Source organism: Vigna umbellata, chromosome 1, assembly GCF_029865625.1.
Source record: "Vigna umbellata cultivar VRB3 chromosome 1, Vumbellata_1.0, whole genome shotgun sequence".
Taxonomy (NCBI): domain Eukaryota; kingdom Viridiplantae; phylum Streptophyta; class Magnoliopsida; order Fabales; family Fabaceae; genus Vigna; species Vigna umbellata.
Window position 1 is genome coordinate 64,160,335 of NC_142165.1, and position 21,942 is coordinate 64,182,276.

General features: G+C 35.6%; 1 protein-coding gene across 1 annotated transcript; it reads right to left on the reverse strand.

Moving 5' to 3' along the window:
* Nucleotides 1–675: 675 nt before the first annotated feature.
* Nucleotides 676–14,258, reverse strand: LOC124833242 (RNA helicase family protein). Its single transcript, XM_047307661.2, has 16 exons — nucleotides 14,008–14,258; nucleotides 13,822–13,914; nucleotides 13,623–13,727; nucleotides 13,316–13,533; nucleotides 12,845–12,897; nucleotides 12,472–12,588; nucleotides 11,692–11,783; nucleotides 10,943–11,029; nucleotides 10,627–10,841; nucleotides 10,267–10,359; nucleotides 9,854–9,977; nucleotides 9,398–9,542; nucleotides 8,803–8,872; nucleotides 2,029–2,189; nucleotides 1,604–1,779; nucleotides 676–1,497 (listed from the first exon to the last, which is right to left on the reverse strand). The coding sequence occupies exons 1-16, from the start codon at nucleotides 14,196–14,198 to the stop codon at nucleotides 1,347–1,349; spliced, it is 2,091 nt and encodes a 696-aa protein (XP_047163617.1). The 5' UTR covers nucleotides 14,199–14,258; the 3' UTR covers nucleotides 676–1,346.
* Nucleotides 14,259–21,942: the final 7,684 nt, after the last annotated feature.

The window sequence follows — 21,942 nt, forward strand, 5'->3', positions numbered from 1 at the left end:
CACTAAAGGCAAAAATTACATCCAATTACAAGAGTTATTATATTCCAATTACAAGAGTTATTATATCTTAATAACACTCTAAAAACCTAAATTAACCGTGCAAAAGTGACAACCAACATTAATTGAGATACTTGAATAGTGATGTCGATATTGTTTTTAACTAACTTTCCCAACATTAATAATGCAAAAGTAACATGAAGAAAAGAACAAAAATGGAAAAGATAAGAAGAAGAACAAATGGGAAGGGGCACGACTAGTAAGACAAAGAAAAAAAGGAAAAAAAATGATGAGGACTTTTAAAGTAAAAAGTAAAAAAAAAAAATTTACCTACGTTAAAAGCCAATTTTATCCTTTGTAGAATTCGTGTCTCTATCAAACGAATTTCAACTTCTACTTTTATTAAAAACTTCTCAAATGAAATTTAGAATTCGATTTCCAAAAAAATCGAATTTCTATGTAAATATAACACAGTGCGTCATATATTAAATTAAAAACGCTTTGCGTCATGAAAAATTCCACACACCACTGCACCAATTTTCTGATTTTGGTTTGATATGTGATTTCGCAATTATGATGTTATAATTCAGTTCTTAGTACATGTTTGGGTTAGTTTTAACATTTAAAAGTTGTTCATTGTTTGCTTTGCATTTTCACCATTTGCATTTCATTGAGACATTTCGTCGAGTACATTCTACATTAGTATACATTCAGCTTTAATTGATCATCGGGTAGAGAACCAACACCCTAATATAGAAGGATCGACCTTGTTTCATATACATAACTACTATAGTGTAAGTTTAACTTCAAATGCAATCTCAGCTAGGCATTATCTCAATCCAAATAGGCCCAATATCAAACAACAATGAAATTGAACTCTCAGGCAATATGAGCCACTGAAAGGTATTATCTCAGTCTGATGTCTGCAACCAGGATTGCATTTCAAAACCCCTCAAGTGTTTAATCAACATTTACTTGTCAGCGGACTTGCTACTTTCTGTCTCCCATTTCCTTCCTCTTCCTTTTTCCTTTCTCCATTCTGGGTATAATTCAAATCAAGAGCATAAACATGACATGCATTTCAGCCGCTCAATCAACTTACATGAACGGCATGAGACCAATCTCAGGTTCGTGCTAAACCTTCTGATGACTTTCTAATGTTTGCGAACAATGAAGCTGGGATAACATCATAGCACAAAAATTGGTGACAACGTGGAAAACTCAAAAGCATCAGCTCATCTAGACTCTTGCATCCGTTCAGGTAACCTTATTAGTTGCACCCCTGTAAAAGAATGCCTGACAAGCTAGCATCATCTCCGCAGTGTATTTGGAGCGCCATCCTTTCAGGCTCATTTTTTGCCTTTTCGAGCAAGAAATCGTTCTCTAGCAGCTTGGATTCTGCTTTCACGATCATCAGCAGTACTGGGAACTTCAACATCCTTCTTAGGTAAATCTGGAAGATTTTTCACAGGTTCCTCCTCAACATGATGAATACCACCACTGCTTCAAATAAAGGAATTAGAGCCATCAATTATCACACGGTGCTCCCCTCCCCCAATAAAAAACATAAGAATGTTCCAAAAGTTTTACTACGGTGATAGTTTACCTTAATTTGTACACATCTAGGGTCTTGAGCTTGTTAATAATGGGTATAACCCATCTCATCTCAACAGCACATACATTTCTCATGTATGGACGTGGCGTTGCAATTAGTTCATGGTACACCACATAGTCTGGGAACTTTCCGTGGTCATCAAGACTCAACACAGATGATGGATGCACCTAGAAAAAGATTCAGGTAATTAATGTATCTATCAACCAGAATTCAGTTGCAGTTGAATACTAGCTAGTGTCTACAAAATTCACATTACATAAGACTTCGTTTTTCACTGCGACATTCTGTAAGTTCCATCATAAAAAAAATAGACTTCAAAAGTATAATATGAATTTAAGGAAAAACTCTATACTAAAAGAAAGTGAAGTAAAAGTGCTGCAAACGGTGGCATGCAATGGTGAATAAACTTGTCTTACCTGCACTACTTGACCTTGGAAACCCAGAGTTCGATAACCATTGTGATGCATCTTTCTTTCAGCCAGCTGATTTGCATAGCCCACACATAAAGCCTTCCTTAAATTTCGATAATCTTGTCTGAACTCTTCCCTTTTCCCATTAGCCTTTACATCCGGTGGTCCTATTGTGAGAATGAAAAAAAGCTATACGTAAAGTGGGGAGGAAACAACATACACAACATGATATATATTGTGGAATAGTTTTTCCCAACAAGAATAATGATATGGGAAATTGCTAACTATGCAACCATGTTTTACCGTGCAAGAACTTCCATGCATATGGCAATTCCTTTAGGTCTGCTCAATAAGTACAAGCTAAAACTCAATATATGACCAAAAAGAGCTTTAAATTCAGGGGACAATGTAAAAAAGCTATCTTGTCACCCAATTACAAAATGTCATATAACAATATAAATTTTATATTCATTATTTTAAGATTACGTTTCAACTGGTTACTACTAATAAATTAACATGTAATATATCAAAATTAAAATTAAAATAAATTGTAATAAAATGATTTAATGATATTACTACTATTTTTCTTGTATCACAAATAAGCGTCATCTGTTTAACTTCCACAAGTCTTAGTTTTTCAAATTGCTTGAGCCAAATAAGTTAACAAGAAGCAAAAGTCATTGTTTTGTACTTGCTCATGCACCAAGTCTTGCCACTACATTTTGCATCTTTGTTTTTTAATAAGATCAAGCTGTTATCCATAAGGACACAGTTTCCAAAGATAGATCTCCTGCCAATAGGTGAGTCTATCCAATTTGCATGAGTATCACATAACTTGAGCATGATTATTGTATCAATATAACAAATCGTTTTTTAGGGCCCCTTTAATGTATTTTAGAATGTAAATGACTACATTCTAATGTATTACACATGGAGGATTGAGGAATTGATTAACACATTGACTACAAAAGAAACATCAGAATGAGTAACAATGAGGTAGCTTGGTTTTCCAACCAAGCTCTTGTATCTCTCAGGATTTGAAAGTGACTTCCCCTTACTCAATAAAATTTTAGGAATGGGATCCATAGGTATGCAATGGGTTTGGAAATAACCAAAGCATACTTTGTCACCCTCCCTTTGTCATTATTTGATTTTCGTTGGCTGCACCTTCTTTGATTTTTCTCCCTACTTTGTGTCAATTCCCTTCCCTTCTAAGACTTCTTTAGCTTCCATTACCTCCCTTGTTGTCTTTGATCATATAGACATATCCTATGTAATGCTAGACCCACCACCTCAACCTCCTCTTCTGATGTATCATAGCAGGTAATATCCATTGTTTCTTGTTGGAACTATTACTGGCTGTACTCCAATGCCACTTCCTTCACCCACTATGGTTTTGCCTCTTGAGCAGGATCTTCCTATTGTACTTCGCAAAGGTACACACTTCACTCATAATCCTTCTTCTCATTATTTTACTTTTTGAGTTATCATACACTGCCCCACCCGTTAAACTTGTCTCACTTCCGTTTTTTTTTTGTCTATTCCTAAAACTACAAGTATGCCTTAGCTCACTGTGGTTGGAGAAAAGCCATGCTCGATAAATTATGTGCTCTTCAGAACAATGGTACTTGGGATGTTGTTATTGTTTGCTGGCAATTTAATTGTTGGTTGTCAGCAGGTCATCGCCGTCAAAGTTAGCCCTAATGGCACCATTGATCAGCTCAAAGCTCGTATGTTGGCCAAAGGTTATACTCGAATATTTGGTTATAGTGAAATGTTCTCTTCGATTTCCAAGATGGTCTCTATCAAATTATTCTTAGACACAGCTCTCTTCGACATTGATCCCTCTACCAATTGGATGAAAAAATGCCTTCCTATATGGTGATTTACTAGAAGAAATATATATGAAGCAACCAACTAGGTTTGTTGCTCAAGTGAAGTTTTCTGGCTAAGTATGTTGTCTCTAGAAATTTGTATATGGTCTTAAACAATCAAAGTGGATGGTTTGGTAAATTCAATATAGTAGTCCAATAGTTTGGTGATTTGAAGCAAAGCTAACCATTTTATGTTTTATCATTATTCAATTGTTGGGTGTAACTATCTAATAGTATATGTTGATGACATTATTCTAACAAGTAGCGACCACCATGGCATATGTTGATAACTATTATAACTATCTAATAGTATATGTTGATCACAAATAAAACAACCCCTTAATCATCATTTTCAAACAAAAGATCTTTGCAAACTCATGTACTTCTTGGGGACTAATGTACAAGAATCCAGCAATAGAATTATTATTTCTTAGAGGAAGTATGCACTAGATATTTTAGAGAAAATTGGGCTAATGCATTCCAAACCCATTGACACACCTATCGATCCCAATGCTATGCTTATACCTAATAAGAGGAAGACACTTTAAGATTTTTAGAGATACAAAAGACTGGATGGAAAAGTAAACTTATAATGATTCCCTCTAGAAATATATTTATCTGGTTTAATCTCAAGTTGGTATCAGAGCGGGTGATCGACCTGCTCTGGTTTGTCTCGTCTCATCCGCGAGCACTAGTCATTGTTGTCTAGTTCATCGTTGTTTGTTGTTGTCCGCCATTGTCTAACAGTGTTTTGTTGTAGTCCACCTCTATATGCAACTGTCCACTGCATTTTGAAACTATCCAACACTGCCAACCACTGTTCTCTGCCATTTCATCGCCGTTCACTGCCGTCCACTATCGTCCATCGCCTTTCGTCAACCATTTTTTTTCCAAACAAGCATGTGGTGATTACTTTAGGCCATAAAGATCGATACAATTTTCATAACATACCAGACTCCCACTAAGCAACAAACCCAAAAGGTTGCTCCATATAAACTTCTTCCTCAAGATCACTGGACAAAAAGACAGTTGGTTGTTGATGGGTGTATGCAATTAAAGTTTCCCCTAATGGTGAAATTGATTGGCTCAAAGCCCGGTTAGTTGCAAAAGGGTACACTCAGGTGTATGGCCTTGATTATTGTGACACTTTCTCTCCCATGGCCAAGATAACTACTATTTGTCTCTTCTTTGCAATGACAACAATTCGTCACTAGCCACTTCATCAATTGGATATCAAAAATGTCTTCCTGCATGGTGATCTTGTGGAAGAAGTTTATATGGAGCAACCTCTTGGGTTTGTTGCTTAGGGAGAGTCTGGCATGGTATGAAAATTGCATCAATCTCTATATGGCATTAAGCAATTACCACATGCTTGGTTTGGAAAATTCAACTCCATTATTAAAAAATTTGGGCTAAAACGTATTGAAGCAGATCATTCGGTTTTTTACTATCATACATCTCAGAGGAAATGTGTTTACTTAATAGTATATGTTGATGATATAGTGATAGGTTATGGAGAGTGTTAGGATCCTGAGTTGGAGACCTAACTAAGACAACCAAATCACACACACAAACAAGAATTAACACTGTAAAAGGAATGTGTTTCTGTATTGATATTGAAAGAAGGTACACAGGTAGCGCTAATGGAGACCTAATCCCCCTCTTAGCCCTAGCGGAGGCCTAATCCCCCTCAACAAGGTCCAAGACCTGTTTACAAATAGTAAAAATGATTCCCCCCTTACAGAATTACCCAAAAGGTTTATTTATACTCTCTCTCTCCCTCTAACAAACTTTCCCGCTCTTTTTTACTCCTCTACCTTCTATCCTAAACCCATTACCCATGATGGTTGCTTTGCTTTCTTGATGTCCTGAAGATGTTCCTCGGTTACTGCTGATCGACTTGGGCTACAACACTTGGCCTCAGATTGCTCGGCAACTCTCGATCGGTCTGGGTTATAGCTATTGGTCTCAGATCGTGTCACCTCACCTCTCGTTTGTCCCCCAGATGACTCATCTTTTCTATCCTGCTCCCTTTCCTTACCTTTTCGCCTCCCTGTACATACTCTTCCACCGTCCCCATCTGTTTTGATGCTGCCGAACGCTCAACAATGGTTCCAAACCTTATCACTAGGGCTTCCTTCAAGCCATCCCAGGAACTATTCTTGGCTTTCTCCTTCCATGCTCTGAACCAGTAGCTAGCGCTCCCCTCCATATTGATATCGGCTAGGCACACCTTTTCCTCCTCCAATACCCTTAGTAACTCGAACAATTTCTCTGCGCGATTGATCCAATTCAACGGATCGATCCCCTCGAAGACTAGTAGCGCCACCCATTTCCGCCAGCTGTTTTGCCCCTCAGTATGTTCGCCTTCCCTTCCTCCTTCGTCTTTCCGCCTCACCCTCCGATTCTCGTTGATGGACACTTGGACCCCATCTGCGTGTCCATCCTAGTTCCTGTTTCGTCCACCCAACCTTTGCATGATTTCTTGTAAGTCTTGACGCATCGAGGCCGTTTCTTGCCGTATTTCTTCCATATTTCTTATGTATTTTGCCATGCTCCTTTCATTGGTCCTCCTCTCCCAGGTATTGTCTCTTCCTTCCATCATGCTTATCCTCCCTTCGATTCTATTCTCCCAAGCGGTAGCTTGCCCACCATCTTGCTCCGCCTTTAATTGGATCTAGCAGGTCAAACCAATTTGTTAGGTTCCTGAGTTGGAGACCTAACTAAGACAACCCAATCACACACACAAACAAGAATTAACACTGTAAAAGGAATGGGTTTCTGTATTGATATTGAAAGAAGGTACAGAGGTAGCGCTAATGGAGGCCTAATCCCCCTCTTAGCCCTAGCGGATGCCTAATCCCCCTCAACAAGGTCCAAGACCTGTTTACAAATAGTAAATATGATTCCCCCCTTAGAGAATTACCCAAAAGGTTTATTTATACTCTCTCTCCCTCTAACAGCCTAACAAACTTTTCCGCTCTTTTTTACTCCTCTGCCTTCTGTCCTAAACCCATTACCCATAATGTCCTATCACCCTGTATCCTAACAGAGAGTCTATGAGAGAAAGTGAAGAGGGAATGAGGAGGTTAGAAGTGTTAATGAGGCATAACTATAATAATAGTTAGTGGGCGGGAAAAGAGCTCTTATAAAGAGCTGGTGTATTTTTGTATTGGTCAGTTTTTAGAAATTGATTCTTTGTATAGATAGGACATATTTATCCTGTGGAGGGGGAACTTGGCTCCCTTGGAGGTTTTGGGTTGTACATATTGAAGAGATTAATACAGAATTACTCTGTTTTGCTATCTTTCTTCTTGTTTGGTGTGTGTTAGTGTGGAGTTTAGATAGGTTTCCTACTCAGAAACCTATCATATAGTCATTACAAGAAATGATATTGTTGGAATATCTCAACTGAAGAAGTACTTGTGTAGACATTTTCAAACCAAGGATCTTAGAAGTCTTAAATACTTCTTAGGCATTGAAATAGCTTAGTCAAAAGATGAAGTTGTAATCTCTTAAAGGAAGTATGCTCTTGATATATTATGACAAATGGACATGATTGATTGTAGACTAGTAGACAGTCCTATGGACCCAAATCAGAAATTAACAGAAGATGAATTATCCTCCGATCCAGAAAGATAGGAGGCTGGTTGGAAAACTTATTTATGTCACTATTTCTAGATCAGATCTATCTTTTGTAGTTGGAGTGGTTAGTTAGTTCATGCAAGTTCCATTTGTTGGCCACTGGAATGCTATCATTCGCATTCTAAGGTACGTCAAAAAGGCTCTCAGGCAAGGGTTGTTATATGAAGATAAAGGAAGCATTCAAGTATCTGGGTACTGTGATGCAGATTGGGCAGGTTCACTTATTGATAGACGGTCTACTACTGGATACTGTGTTTACCTTGGAGGAAACATTATCTCATGAAAAAGTAAGAAACAAAATGTGGTGGCTCGATCAACAACTGAAGCTGATTAAGGGCAATGACATCACTAACATGTGAACTTATAAGGGTGAAACAGTTCTTTCAAGAGCTTAACTTTTGTGACATCCAGACTATGAAGATCTATTGCGAGAATCAAGCTACTCTCCACATTGCAGCAAATCTAATGTTTCACGAGAGAACTAAACATATAGAAATTGATTGTCATTTTGTTCGTGAAAAATTGTTGACAAAAGAAATATGTTGAGTTTGTTGGGTCAAATGACCAACTTGCAGATGTGTTGACCAAGTCATTAAGGGAACCTCGGATTGACTTTATTTGTTCAAAGCTTGGTACATACAATCTATATGCTCCAGCTTGATGGGAAGTGTTAAAATAATTATATCTATGTATCATCATTAAGCCTAAGTAGGGTGTAGTGTGCTAGATAAGTTATTAGTTGTACCTATTGTCGAACCTAGTTCTGCACCTAAGTATCTCGTGCAGTCCCTTAATCTTCCATGTACTCTTGTATCAGTTTTTCATCATAAATAGAAGATTGTGAAAGGGGTCTCTTAAGCCCTCTAGAAATATACTTATATGTTTTAATCTCATAATTAAAAGGGTTCATACTCTAGGTTTTTGAATATATCAAACATGTTAAAACTTTGTAATACATCTCGGTTAATAACAATTTAGTATTTCGTTTTCTTTTGTCTCTTTTCTTCCCTGAATATTTAAGGCTATTTTTTCAGCATTCTAAGAGTAACAATTATTGTTATACAAATTAGAAAGAAGCTCAAATAGACACAATAAGGATGAAGGGGAGGCAAAAGGAAAGGAGCAATTAAAAGAAGTAAAGAGGATATGAATGTGATAAATTTCAAATGTTGTTCATTTGCGAGTGACATTATCACTGTATTTGAAAGTATATTATTATTCACTTCAACAGGTAAATTCCTAAAAAATGTGCAACACTAACCCTTTGATAATTTCTGCATTATCTGGGATAACTGCTTACGGACATCTCTGACAAACAACATCCCTCGCACCTTCAATCAGTTAATTCCAGAATAATCACATATACTATGCATTAAAACAATAAAAAAGATCCGCATGTAGATATCACTTAATATTTTAGAATGGCTCTATTTTGAAGACTAGAAATTTTACATAACTATCAGAGAAAGAAAATTGCAAAGATGCAATATCATCAAGAAATAAGTTAATTCCAGAATCATTACATATATTAAGCATTTAACAAATACAAAAGATCACATGTAGCTGTCACTTTATATTTTAGAATGGCTCTCCAATTATGAATGGAAACTTTAGATAACTGTTACAGAAATAAATAAAAAGCATACCAGTATTATGCTCAAGAAAAAGCAGAAGATTCTATCTCAATGACTCATAAGCATGTTTTCTTTAAAGGATACAATATCTAAATCAAATTTGTGAAGAGTGAAGACAATTCCACAAGGATATTATTAGGCTTCTAACTAAACATTTTGACAACTAAAATGCAAAAGCCCAGTTTATGTTATTCTTGACATTACTAGAACGCATAAAGGTACCTGCAAGCCGTTATCTTTGCACCATCCAATGTCAAAATCACTTTGATCCCAGCATTGGTATATTTGTAGCAAATGAATGTGATCACCCAATCCAGAACCCTCGGCAAGGTTAGATATTGAGTGTTTTCTCTTTTTCTCAGTCTTTCTGCACATTAAAGGAATGTTATTACTGCTCAGCTACAATCCTTTTGATGTTTAAATGTATAAGTCTCGAGAAAACCAAGATAGAAATCATCCTATGTCCCTGATTTGTTTTCACTTGTTTTATAGACTGGTAGTAGTAGTATTGAAAAGTATGAAAATTTTAAAATATTTTGTAAGAATGTAGCTAATTGAAAAACTTTGTCCTTTTCGGTATGATTGAAAACGTCAGGATGCTAGGATCTTCCTCTATCTCTGCATGTGTGTGTGTATACACAAACACATATATAAACTTCAGAGTTCAGACTATTCCACCTCTGCACAGGTAGCAATGTAGTCTCAGCTGATAACATGGCAGCAACAGTCAAAGCCTCAGATAAGCAACCATGATCGCTTGCCTCCATTAAAGTTCTTGCTAAGGATGGTTCTAATGGAAGCTCTGCAAAGAATCAACAAACAACTCAGCAAATCAAGAGAAGTACTCTTCCATATACATCTGACTTGGAAAATAAATGGGTAAGAAGAATAAATTTTATGCTCAACACTATGCACAACTTTCATTGTCAAATCTAGCAGAAAGAATCTTCTATGAAAAAAAATAGACAAAAAATATGGAAAAGTAGTGAAGACCTTTAACAAAATCTTGATCAAGAAAACAATATAACATGCGTTATTTCTGCATATAGATTTAAAATTCAACAATAAAATGTTGAGAAAAAATCATGTACCAGCCATTTTCTGTCCAAAACTTGTAATTGCACCATTTTCATGTATAGCATCAATCAGAAATAACTGCTTCAAGGCATCTTGTAAGGACTCAACTGCAGAAAACCCAGTTACCCAATCACTAAGTAAACTTGAGTAAAACTCATTTACTTAATAGTTGCTAGCTAGTCAAGGATAAAAATATTTAAAGCTACAAGAAACTAATATAAGGACTGACCCCTGATCCCCGAATATATAAAGAAAAATGGAATTAATGTTTGGGATGACAAAAAAGGATTTCCAGGAGCATTATCAATGAGAACCAAGTTTAGTTACTCAATGCTGCAAGGAGACAAAGTGTGAGTAGATAGATAGTACGTTACATGATGGAGGATCCAGAAAGTCAAATTTTAGAATGTCAATATCTGGGAGGTCCAATGACTTCAAGTAAAGAACACTGCCAGCAAGGGAAGATCTCTGAATTTCTGGAACTGTAACATCCAAAAACTCATCATTGTAAACACGGGAGGGATATAGTCGATAGCATTTCCCAGGACATGTTCGTCCAGCTCGGCCAGCACGCTGGTTAGCTTGCACTCTGCATAGTCAAGAATTATTTGAAATCACGTTACAGCTTATAAATAGGATATTTAAGATTTATGAAGCCACAAAAAAGACACCAAACTACTAACTGCATACTTGCTAATTTGAACAACATCAAGAGAATACATGCCACTGGATGGATTGTATTGCCTTTGCTTTACATACCCAGAGTCAATAACATACCTAAAATTCATAAAATTTAAAATGGTGAGAAAGCAAGTTTATGTGCTTGATATAAAGGAGAAAATGACTGAAAAACACTCCAAATCACAGTAGGGGTGAATTCAAATGGCAAGGTTTGTTGCCTGATTTATCTCAATAGTTGCACCTCATAAAGTCTAAAGCAAATCATGTCATTGTCACCCCTGTCCCCCATTGGCTCTTTAGTCTATAAAATTTCTTGTGAAAACAGTTGCAATCAAAACAATATTATTTTTCAGAAATAGAATGCATCGCCAGCTGTGGCATACACTATATACTGAGCATTAAATATTGTTTTGCCATGAATGTTTTCATACTTTCTTGGGTGGAATATTATGCAATACTGACGACACTTTTACAGAAATAGTTTAATCATGAACTTCAGAACTTGTCAATAAACAGATTACAGGGAGTGTTGGTTTTCCAAAAACTTGTGATATCTTATCTGGTTAAGATTGAAATAAGTAGGTTACAGAATGAAAAGAAAAATTGTATTATAATATTAAGTAATAAAAACAATTAGCAACGACAAGGACAATACACAATAATTCATCTTTGTGATGATGCATAACTAGACACCCGGTATGCTAGAGTGAAGTTGCAATCCCAAAATAACAATATTTTATCAAGTACATTGTCCTTACACTACACCATCAACAGTCAAGGAAGTTTCAGCAATATTTGTTGCAACAATAATTCGTCTACAATTTGGAGGGGGAGGACTAAATACACGCACCTGTACAATCATAAAACACATGCATGAGTTTCAACAACAATAATAAAAATAGTCTTACACTAATAGGTGAAGTTGGCTATATGCATGATTGTCAAATGCACCAAAAAGAATTGCAATGCCTCAAACTTTATTTTTTGGGACAAAATATATTAAACACCAATTGTTGTATATTTAAGGTTTTCTGCAAAAAGAAAAGAAACAATTATGAGTGTTAATTGTAAGGGAAGAAATATAATTTGGCATTTCTTAAGAAGCAAACAAGGTAAGTAACAAGTTAAAAGAGGAAAAAACCAAGATAAATCTTACAATTTGTGTTAGAGGCTAACACAATCCCACAAAACTAGTAAGATGTGGGTTGTCCCCCATACATATACTATATTCTGGTCAGATCTCTCCAATCAATGTGGATCTCCAAAATAAATACTCTCAAGGAAGTTTCACACTTAAGCCAGCAGCATTTTTCAAATGCAAATCAGTCAAGTTGGAAATGAACAAAACTAAAATGATACCGTCAACTATGTATAGGAATGAAATTGTAATTCCTTTCCAAATATTCTCACAATTACTGCAGCTTTTATCTATAGTATCAGTCATGCCTCGTCTCAACCATTTATAGAAATTTGATTGAATTTGGAATTTAGACTGAGTAACTCATGCCCAGCAGATTTTACAAACAAAAATTACTTACCTGCAATTCAGGGGGCAAAGAACCATGTAGGGGAAGGATTATAGCATCCATGCAGGAACCTTCCTCAAGAGCACGAACCTTATCTTCTAACTTAGATACCAACTTCTCTATGTCATCCTACATGAAAATCATTGAAATATTTTCAATTATTGCATCATACCAGAAACTATGGGGTCTAGGATATTGGTTAATTCCAGAAAACAAATGCTTAAACACACACACAGATGCAATCTCCCAGAAAATTTTAAAAAAGAAAAAAGGGATTATTTCCCCTAAATAAGTTAAAAAAAAAAATTATCCAAAATATACACTACGATTTACATTCTGGAAAAAGAAAAGTATAGAGTAAATATCACATAACAAAAATGTTTACCTGTCCAGTCATGAATATTAAAATATCCCCTTCAGGTTGGCGAATATGTATATCTGCAAAACCAGAATTACAAAATTTCCTGAATTTCTACTTGCAAATTACAAGTCATTCAATCATAAAGGAACAGAAGAAAGTGCTTGTGATTATTATTTACATCAACATGAACAAAAATTTCACAATTGAGGTTTAAAATGCATCCCACTCTCCTTATCAGCTTATGTTCTTGCATGCAACGACCTTAACCAAGACCATTCTCTTTTAATAGCAAATAAAAGTTTCAAGAAATGTTACCTTAACGATGGCAAATATGCATGCTTCATACAAGGTTCTATCAATATACAATGAGCAAGGCAAACATGTAACACTTTGACAGAATTTTTTACTAACTACATGTGTTATGGCAAATTAATTCAAACGCACAAGCACACATTTGACTTGATATGCAGTCAATGTTAGAATTTCATGTCGCACCAAGAGCTGTCTTCAGCGAAGACTCGAGATAGCTGGAGGGACGCTCACTGCTATAAAGAACCTCAACTGGATACAACTTTCCCGGGATGTTCAATACCGGACAATCAGCAAAGAATTTGGATACTTTATCGCCATCAAGAGTCGCAGACGTAATCAAAACTTTGAGATCAGATGAACGAACTTTAACCAGGCGTTTCATCAGACCCATCAATATATCCCTGACAACAAGCACACCAATCACCAAATATTTCATACACAATAATTATAAACCTAACAAGGGAGAACAGCACACAGTATCCAATCTTACGTGTTTAAACTCCGTTCATGCGCCTCATCCAATATGATAACAGAATACTCACGCAACTCAGGATTTGCCAGACTTTCACGAAGCAGGACTCCATCAGTAAGATACCTTAATTATATCAAATCAATGGCAATCAGAAGCCAATTGAAAAAACAAAACCAAGTCTAGTCAATAGTGTAACACAAAACGAGAAAGCAGTTACTTTATGCGCGTGTTGTGAGAAGTCCTATCCTCGAATCGAATGGCGTAACCTACTTCCTCGCCGAGCTGAACGCCGAGCTCTTGTGCGACTCGTCTGCGCGGAAGTTAAACGACTACGATTTGGTGAGAAACGGAAACGCGGTGGAGAAGAGTCGATGCAATTAGTTGAAAATTGAAGTCGTGTTACCTGGCGACGGAGACGGCGGCAACTCGACGTGGCTGAGTGACGGCGATTTTGCCATAGCCGCGGCGGTGAAGCATCTGAGAGAGTTGAGTGCTCTTGCCTGACCCCGTCTCCCCGATGACAACCACAACGGGGTTCCGCTCAACGGTTTCGATAATTTTTTCTTCATATTGGACTATGGGAAGAGAAACCATCCTGTTCCTCGCGTGAAAGCTAGTAGAGCGCTTTGTTCACCCCTACAAGTTGAAGGCGCGTTCAAACGAAAAAGCCTCTTTGTCTAAATTTAAGTAATAATTCAATTCCACCCTTAAAATTTTACATTTTGTTATTATTTTTAATTATAAATCTATTTTTTTTATACCCTAATATTTTAGGATAAATAGTGCTTAAAATAATTCAAAATATATTATTATTGTCCGGTTCAAAATTGATCTAATAAGTATGAGATTTATATATGAAATATTAATATTTTTAAAATAAGGAGAAAGTTTACTTACGGTCTCTACGAACTCTTTAGTATATAACAAAATGAGGACATACAAAGTATGTTTAATATATTTTAGACCATATCAAATGAGCTTGGGTCTTTTAATAGATATTATGATATCTATGATCACATTGATAAGATCTAATGAATTTTGACAAGTATATAGAGATTGCAAGTACCAAGAAGATATCCAAGAGTCTAAACAACGTGTGCATTGAAGAATGCTAGATCAAAATTAAATAGACCCTTTGGTTTTAACTATGTTCTCAACAATAAAGTATGAAAAACGATTTTATAAGTATCATGTCTTGATTGACGCAAGCACTTGGTTTGGCTTAAGAAACACAAGCATTTTTACTCTATGCTTCCTTTAATGAGTTTTTTCTTGGAAAGATGCTAAGTATATATTGTCTAATAAGCTTTTGATTGGACAAATGCAAATGTGCTTACTTTGTCTAATAAGTTTTTTCTTGAATCCTGGGCGTGCTTAATTTGTTTGATAACCTTCTACTTGTACAAATTATAAGTACACATGGTTTGAAGCATTTCAGGATACACAACAAATGCTTATTTTATGCTTATGAAGAATGTTTGTCTCTTCATTTCTTTCAAGAGGATCTCATATTGAAATGTCTACCTCAAAATCTTTTAAAACGTGTGCATGTGTTGGAGCTATAGTGCATCTGATGAATCCAACACCTCTCACAAAGAACTTGAAAGTTGGAATTGATCATGAAAATCTAAAAGTGTTTCTAGATGTACTATGTTGATTAAGATTTGTTGTAACTTTCTCTTTCATGATTTGATTATAGAATTGCAATTAGAAATCTTGTCAAAATTAATTAGAGATTGTCTTGGTGACAAACAGATTTTTAATGGATTAAAAAATGTTTTTAATCTATTAGAATGTTCTTAGCTAGTTTATAATGATTAAAAAAAACATTTTAATTGATTATAGTCAACTAGAACTATGAGCATGAGATTTATGTTTTAATTTGTCTATATGATTTTTTATATAGAAATCACGTAAAATATATGAAGGCTTTAGATACTAGTGCAGAAAGAGCTTTAAACGTTCGTTCTTTTGGCTTTTTGACGTCCGACCTTCCCCCGACGTCTTTGTGAGTGACGTTACTCAGACGTCGGGGGGTCCACAACGGACGTGTGTATAAACGTCCGATGTGTCAGGCCCGACGCCTATGCAGACGTCCGGTATACACCCTCGGACGTCCATATAGACGTCCAATGTGCCCCGTCAGACGTCTATACAAACGTCCGTCGTCTCCTCCCTCGACGTCTATCCACACGTCCGAGGTGTGTCACCCGACGACCACATGCCTGAATTGTCTTGTGCTAGGGGTGGGGGTTGGACGTCAGTTTGTGCACTGCCAGACGTCTATAGACGTTCGACAGTGCACTAACCGACGTCTACTGGGCGTTGTTTTTAAAAAAATTAATTTATTTTTGCAATAAAACCACACCTGAAAAGCAGAAAATTGTCCTATAACAATTTTGCAATAATATGCATATGTGTTTCATATAAACAAAGTTCTACTTAATGTAAAATATAATCCACTACCAAAACTATCAATTTAAAACTAAAACTAAAACTAAGCAATGTTCAACAACAAATAAAACTATTCCTAACTCCATCTTTGCAGAAGATAAGCGGTCCACTCTTGCCTTATCTGTCTAATTGTGTCCTCAGGTATAGGCGATGTACTCTTGAAGCGCTGCAAAATTCAAGAAAGATTCATTATGGTTTCATATATGTTTGAAGATAAATTTGATTTGTAATGTATTCAAGGTATACGTCATTACCTCATTCCAGTCATCAACGTATTGCAAGAAATCCGAAACACCCTTATCATATTCTTCACTAATGCGACGTTCATTCATCCAGCTTCGATCCATACTATGTTCGTAAAATCATCAATATAAGTTTTTTAACTCTCACAAGGTTAGGCCCTACCCATTCAAAAAAATTAATTTTCATAATTTGCTAAGACAAGTGCAAAGAAGTCTACATAATTAATTTTCATAATTAACTCTCACAACGGACGTCTACAGTTTCACTTATTTACAGATATGCCACCGGTCAATTATTTACGTTAGGACTTTTGTGGACTAACGTCTATGTGGTAACGTTAAAGGTCAATTTTGCACTAGTGAGACTTTATTATTTTAATATATTAAATGATGAGTTAATTGATTACTTTCACAAGTAAGTGAAATTAACATATTATCTAATAAATTATAGAGATAAATCTTTATAACTCTCTCATTTAAAAATCATTTGACATAATATCAGAATCAAAGTTTCTAAAACAATTTCTACTACTAAGAAAGAGTGCAAACTATTTTAAAATTGTTCTTAAAGCTTTCTGTGTGAAAAAATTGAAATTAATATTGTGTTTAAGAAGAAATAAATTAACCTAGTTTATTCTTTTATGTTTTGTTGATCTTGTTTCATATGGTATTGTTTTCATTTTATATATTCACTTTTGGGTTTCTGTCTCGGATATGGTTTTCAAATACAACGTAGTAATGGAGTGTTACTAAGTGGGTAAACTAATATTTATGGAGTTCCAACATATGTTAATTGATTACTAGAGCCACATGATACCAACAAAGCATTTATGGAGTTCCAAATTTGTAGAAAGTGTTTCCTTTTAAGAACTTAATCATTGTCCTTGAATCAACTTTTTGGATTGCACTTTCTTCAACCCACTTTAAGACATAGTCTACTACTACTAAGCTATATCCATTTAAGTAGGACAATGGCAGAGGGCCAACCACGTGAATGACCCAATAGTCAAATACCTCTAATTCTATAACATTTTACAAGGAAACTCATTCATTCTTAAAATTCCTCCAATTGTTTGACATTTGTCACATCTTTAGCAATGCTCATAAGCATCTTTAGAAATAGAAACCAAATTGTAGGATCTTTACTACTATTCTTTCTCCATTGAAATCACCTATATAAGGTGAATTGTGATAATGTCATAACATATTCTTAATTTCCTCGCCTACAATGCACCTTTTTAGCAAGTTATCTACTCCTACTTTTAATAGAAGAGGATCATCTCAGATGGACTAATTTGCATCATAAATATATTATTTTTCTAGTTCTAATTGTATTTTTCCATAATGCATCCAACGACCTCGAAATTTGCCATATTGCATCATTAAATTCTTCAAGAATTTCCTCTTCTTTATTGGTTACCTTTATATTTGACAACCTTTATAGGTGGTTTGCCGCGTGATTTTCACAACAAATATTAATCTTGGTTTAGAATTAGATTTGGTCAAGAGGTAATTGATTGCAACATAGTTTGTATAAACTATGATTTGAGATCCAGTTAGATAAGAACAAAACTTTTCTAGGCATATACTATTGCAAGAAGCTTTTTCTAAGTGGTAGCATAATTCACTTGAGTTTCATTCAAAGCCTTGCTTGCATAATGTATGACATGAAAATTTTTGTTCTTTCTCTATCCCAAAATAGCTCCTACAATATAATCAGTTGCATCACACATTAATTCAAAATTATATTTCCAATCATGTGTAATGATTATAGGTTTTGAGCTCAATTTTTTCTTTAGAAGTGAAAAAGCATCAAGACAATCATCATTAAATGAGAATTTATAATCTTTATATGAGGTTTAACAGTTATAGAAAAGTCATGTATGAAGCCTCTATAGAATTTAGCATGTCCTAAGAAACTTCTAATGTCTTTGAATTTTGTTGGAGGATGAATTTTTGCTATGATGTCCACTTTTATTGGATCAACTTCAATGTCTTTTTTAGAGATTTGTGTCTAAGCATGATTTTTTCTTTCAACATGAAAATAAATTTTTTCCAATTAAGAATCAAAATTTTCTACACACCTTTTCAAAATTGTGTTGTGATTTTCTAGACATGAATCATATGATGATCAAAAAATAAAGAAGTTATACATGAAAATCTCAATGTTCTTCTAAACTAAATCTAAAAAAATTACTAGCTGATAACGGTTGTAAAACCGTTATTTTTATACTTAATTTTGACATCAAAAACACCCTTTATGACTTAGAAACTAGCTTGAATCATGTTTTTTCTTAAGTTGTGGAAATAAGAGAGTTGGATGGGTTTTATGCTTGTTTTTCCTTGTTTTGACAGGAATTAAGATGAATTGGATGAAGAAGTTGAAGGAGTAAGGAGTTGGACTCAGGAAAGGAAGGAAAATTGCACAACAGAAGAATCGCATCCACCGCTCAATGCCATTTCACCGCTGAGCGCCATGCTTGCTGTTGAAGTTCTCTGTCTGATGCTTAAGCGCCATCGCTGAGGGCTAATCCAAGTATCGTAGTCACCGCTGAGCGGCATTTCTACCGTTGAGCGCCAAAGTCTACTGTTAAGTGCACTGTTTCACGCCTATGCGCCATCGCTGAGCGTCACTCTGAGTGTCGCACTTACCGTTGAGCGCAATTCCTACCGCTAAGCGTTGTCAACTTGGGCCTGGGCCACTTTTCTATTATTTTTATAAACTATATAAGGGTTTAGTCGACCTAGGGTTGATATCTTTGGACAGAAAGAGGCGAAATTACACTCCTTTCACCCCTCGGAGGCGGATTTTGAATGCGGAAGCTCCGATTTTCAACTTTTAGGGTTCTATCTTTCATTCTTTTCATTATTTTCATCTAATTTCACCATGTCTATGGTGAACTAAACCTCCATTGTTGTTGGGGAAACGATGTAATCCTTTGAAACTCTCATGTATTGAATTGATTCTTGATTATATATGCTTTACTTCATTAATTGTTAGGGTTTTTCCTCTACGCTCTATGCATGCTTTGTTTAACTCATTCAATTGCATGATTATTGATTTTGTCACTATGGACACATATGAGAAAATCTAGAACTGGGGAAATTCTCTCGGAAGCAATATTACCTAGACATAGGAATAGGAGGATCGGTTGCCTTTAAGCTTCTGTGCGAATGTAATGCATGATTAATTGCTAGGGAGACAAGACATTGTGAACTAGAAATTAGGATTAGGCTTTCTTCACCGAGACATCGGGTTTAAGGTAAATTAGAAAGTGACATTAACATTAATGAAGAAAGATGAATTCATAAATACATGAGAGTGGATAGGATAAGTCGGAAACCCCAACAACATAATCATTCCATATTTTACATCAATCACTTTTGCATCTTTCAATCCAATTGATCAACACTTGCATTCATGTTTACTTTTCCGTAATATAAACACAATGATTTCGTTTACAAGTCTTATTTAATCAAGAAATCACATAACTGTTTAGGCCTTGAGTCTCTTGGAAAACGATACTTGGTCTTACCATTTATTATTACTTGATACGATTCGTTACACTTGCCGAAGTGTTAACACTAGCATACACCTCTAAAATGTGGTTAGAACATTACATAATCCAATTGGCATTTTTCTATAGACAAAAACACCAAATGGATATATGAAAATGATTTTGTCTTAATCCTTCTTCTCCAAAAAGAAAAAGAAAAAAAATTAAAATTTAGAAATTAAATTTTGGAACCAAAAGGAATCATGTCACAAGTGTGATTTGCCACGTAAGTAAACCACACCTTCTATGCTTGTAGGCACAAAGGAAGAGTAGTAACTCTAGCATACTCTCTAAGTTAGTGCTCCAAATTAAGGTTTAAACCATGTGTTTCCTCTTTTCAAACCCAACTCTTTCTAGATTCAAACTTCATTCTAAGTTTAAAGTTAATCAAGGTCTAAATATATTGTTCAAATAAAACCCTATACTATTATCACTATAACATTTTTTACTTTAGACTATACTAAACCTACCTACATGTTAAAAACTATAGACTATGCATAGAAAAGACCACAGTTTTATAAACGTGATTTAAGGATTGTTAAATGCCACAATTTTAAAACCATAAATATTTTATACCACATTTATTTAAATGTGACCTTTAAAAATATTGGCTTAAAATAAAAAAATGTAGCCTAAGACATCAAAATGTGACCTAAATTAAATTTAAAAAAACCTAAAAATTAAAAATATGTCTTAAAAATATAAAGCATAAACTAAACTGAGAAAAAATAAAAAAAATGTTGCGCTAAATTTTTCGTTCGTTCCCTCGAGAGTGAATGAAAAAAAGCTTCCCTCTCACAATGAAAAAAGATCCTGATATTTTAACAACTTTTTGACAACAGGACACTTGTCATCATTTTATTGGTTTGTTTGAATTTATTTTCAAAAACATATTTGAAACGGACCAATCACAAGTCACCACGTATACGTTGTCAAAATGTTGTTAAAAAAACTTTTTCCATGAAGAAAAGCTTCCTCCCATACGACACTCCCTCACTCCTGAAGATAACAACCCCATAGGCACGGACAAAAACTCTCCTAACACCACCGCCACCTTCGTCTACCTTCAATTCGTCTTCATCTTGTTTTATCTAATCACTACCAGCTACTCCTCACACTTGAAACTCCATACGGACAGTCCTCCTCATCTTCTTTCTCACCATCGGCTTCCTCCTCAACACATCAGACCACCGTCTTCCTCCTCAGCACACCACATTGTTGTCTTCGTCTTCAACACACCATACCAACGTCTTCATCTTTATTCTCACCACACCACACTACGCGAATCTTATATGGTGAGCAACTTAGGGTTTTGGTTAAGTTAATTTTTATGATTTTGTTACCTTTCGTTGCTTCATTAGTGAGCTTAGGCTTTTAGTAGGACTGAATTGTTTCAGTAGTTAGTAAAAATCTTAAAAGCCTCTAAGCATTTATTAGCATAATTAAAAATAGAAGAAGAGGAGGATGAGGGTGATAACGGTTGAATTTACCGTTATTTGATACTTAATGTTGATACTTAAAACACCCTTTTTGACTTAAAAACTAGCTTGAAATCATATTTTTGTGTGAATAAGAGAGTTGAAGGTGAATTTAATGATTTTATGCTAGATGTCCTTGTTTTCAACAGGAATTGGGATGATTTGGAAGAAGAGTTGAAGTAGTAAGGAGTTGGAACTCAAGAAGAGCTGGAAAAGCATAAGAAAGGAGGATCGCAGCAACACTGAGCGTCATTTTAGGGGCCCTTAGCGTCGGAGTACACTATCTCACGCTTGGCTGCCCATTTTCTGAAGCCCTCAACGCAGAAAGTCCCTAGCTTGCGCCTGGGCGCCCTTTTTGGGGGCATTGAGCGCCACTTCCTCGAGTCGCAACATGCCTGCTTGCCTTCTGAGTTGACCTTGAGCGTCATATGATTCGGCACGTCGCCCGGGTGCCCTAAGTGGGGCGCTGAGCTCTAGTTTCGTGGGCTAGGACACGTTTTCTGTTATTGTTATGTTCTATTTAAGGACTTGGACGTCCTAGGGATTGTATCTTTTGACAGAAGAGGCGCAAAAAACACTGTTTGACCCCTCGGAGGCGGACCCTTAG

Excerpts from the sequence above, each read along its gene's own strand:
- LOC124833242 (XM_047307661.2), bottom strand. The coding sequence starts at position 14,198 with ATGGTTTCTCTTCCCATAGTCCAATATGAAGAAAAAATTATCGAAACC. Across the intron at positions 11,784-12,471 it reads CTTTGCCCCCTGAATTGCAG|GTGCGTGTATTTAGTCCTCC; the intron begins GTAAGTAATTTT and ends ATGATTGTACAG. Across the intron at positions 1,780-2,028 it reads TCCAAGGTCAAGTAGTGCAG|GTGCATCCATCATCTGTGTT; the intron begins GTAAGACAAGTT and ends ATCTTTTTCTAG.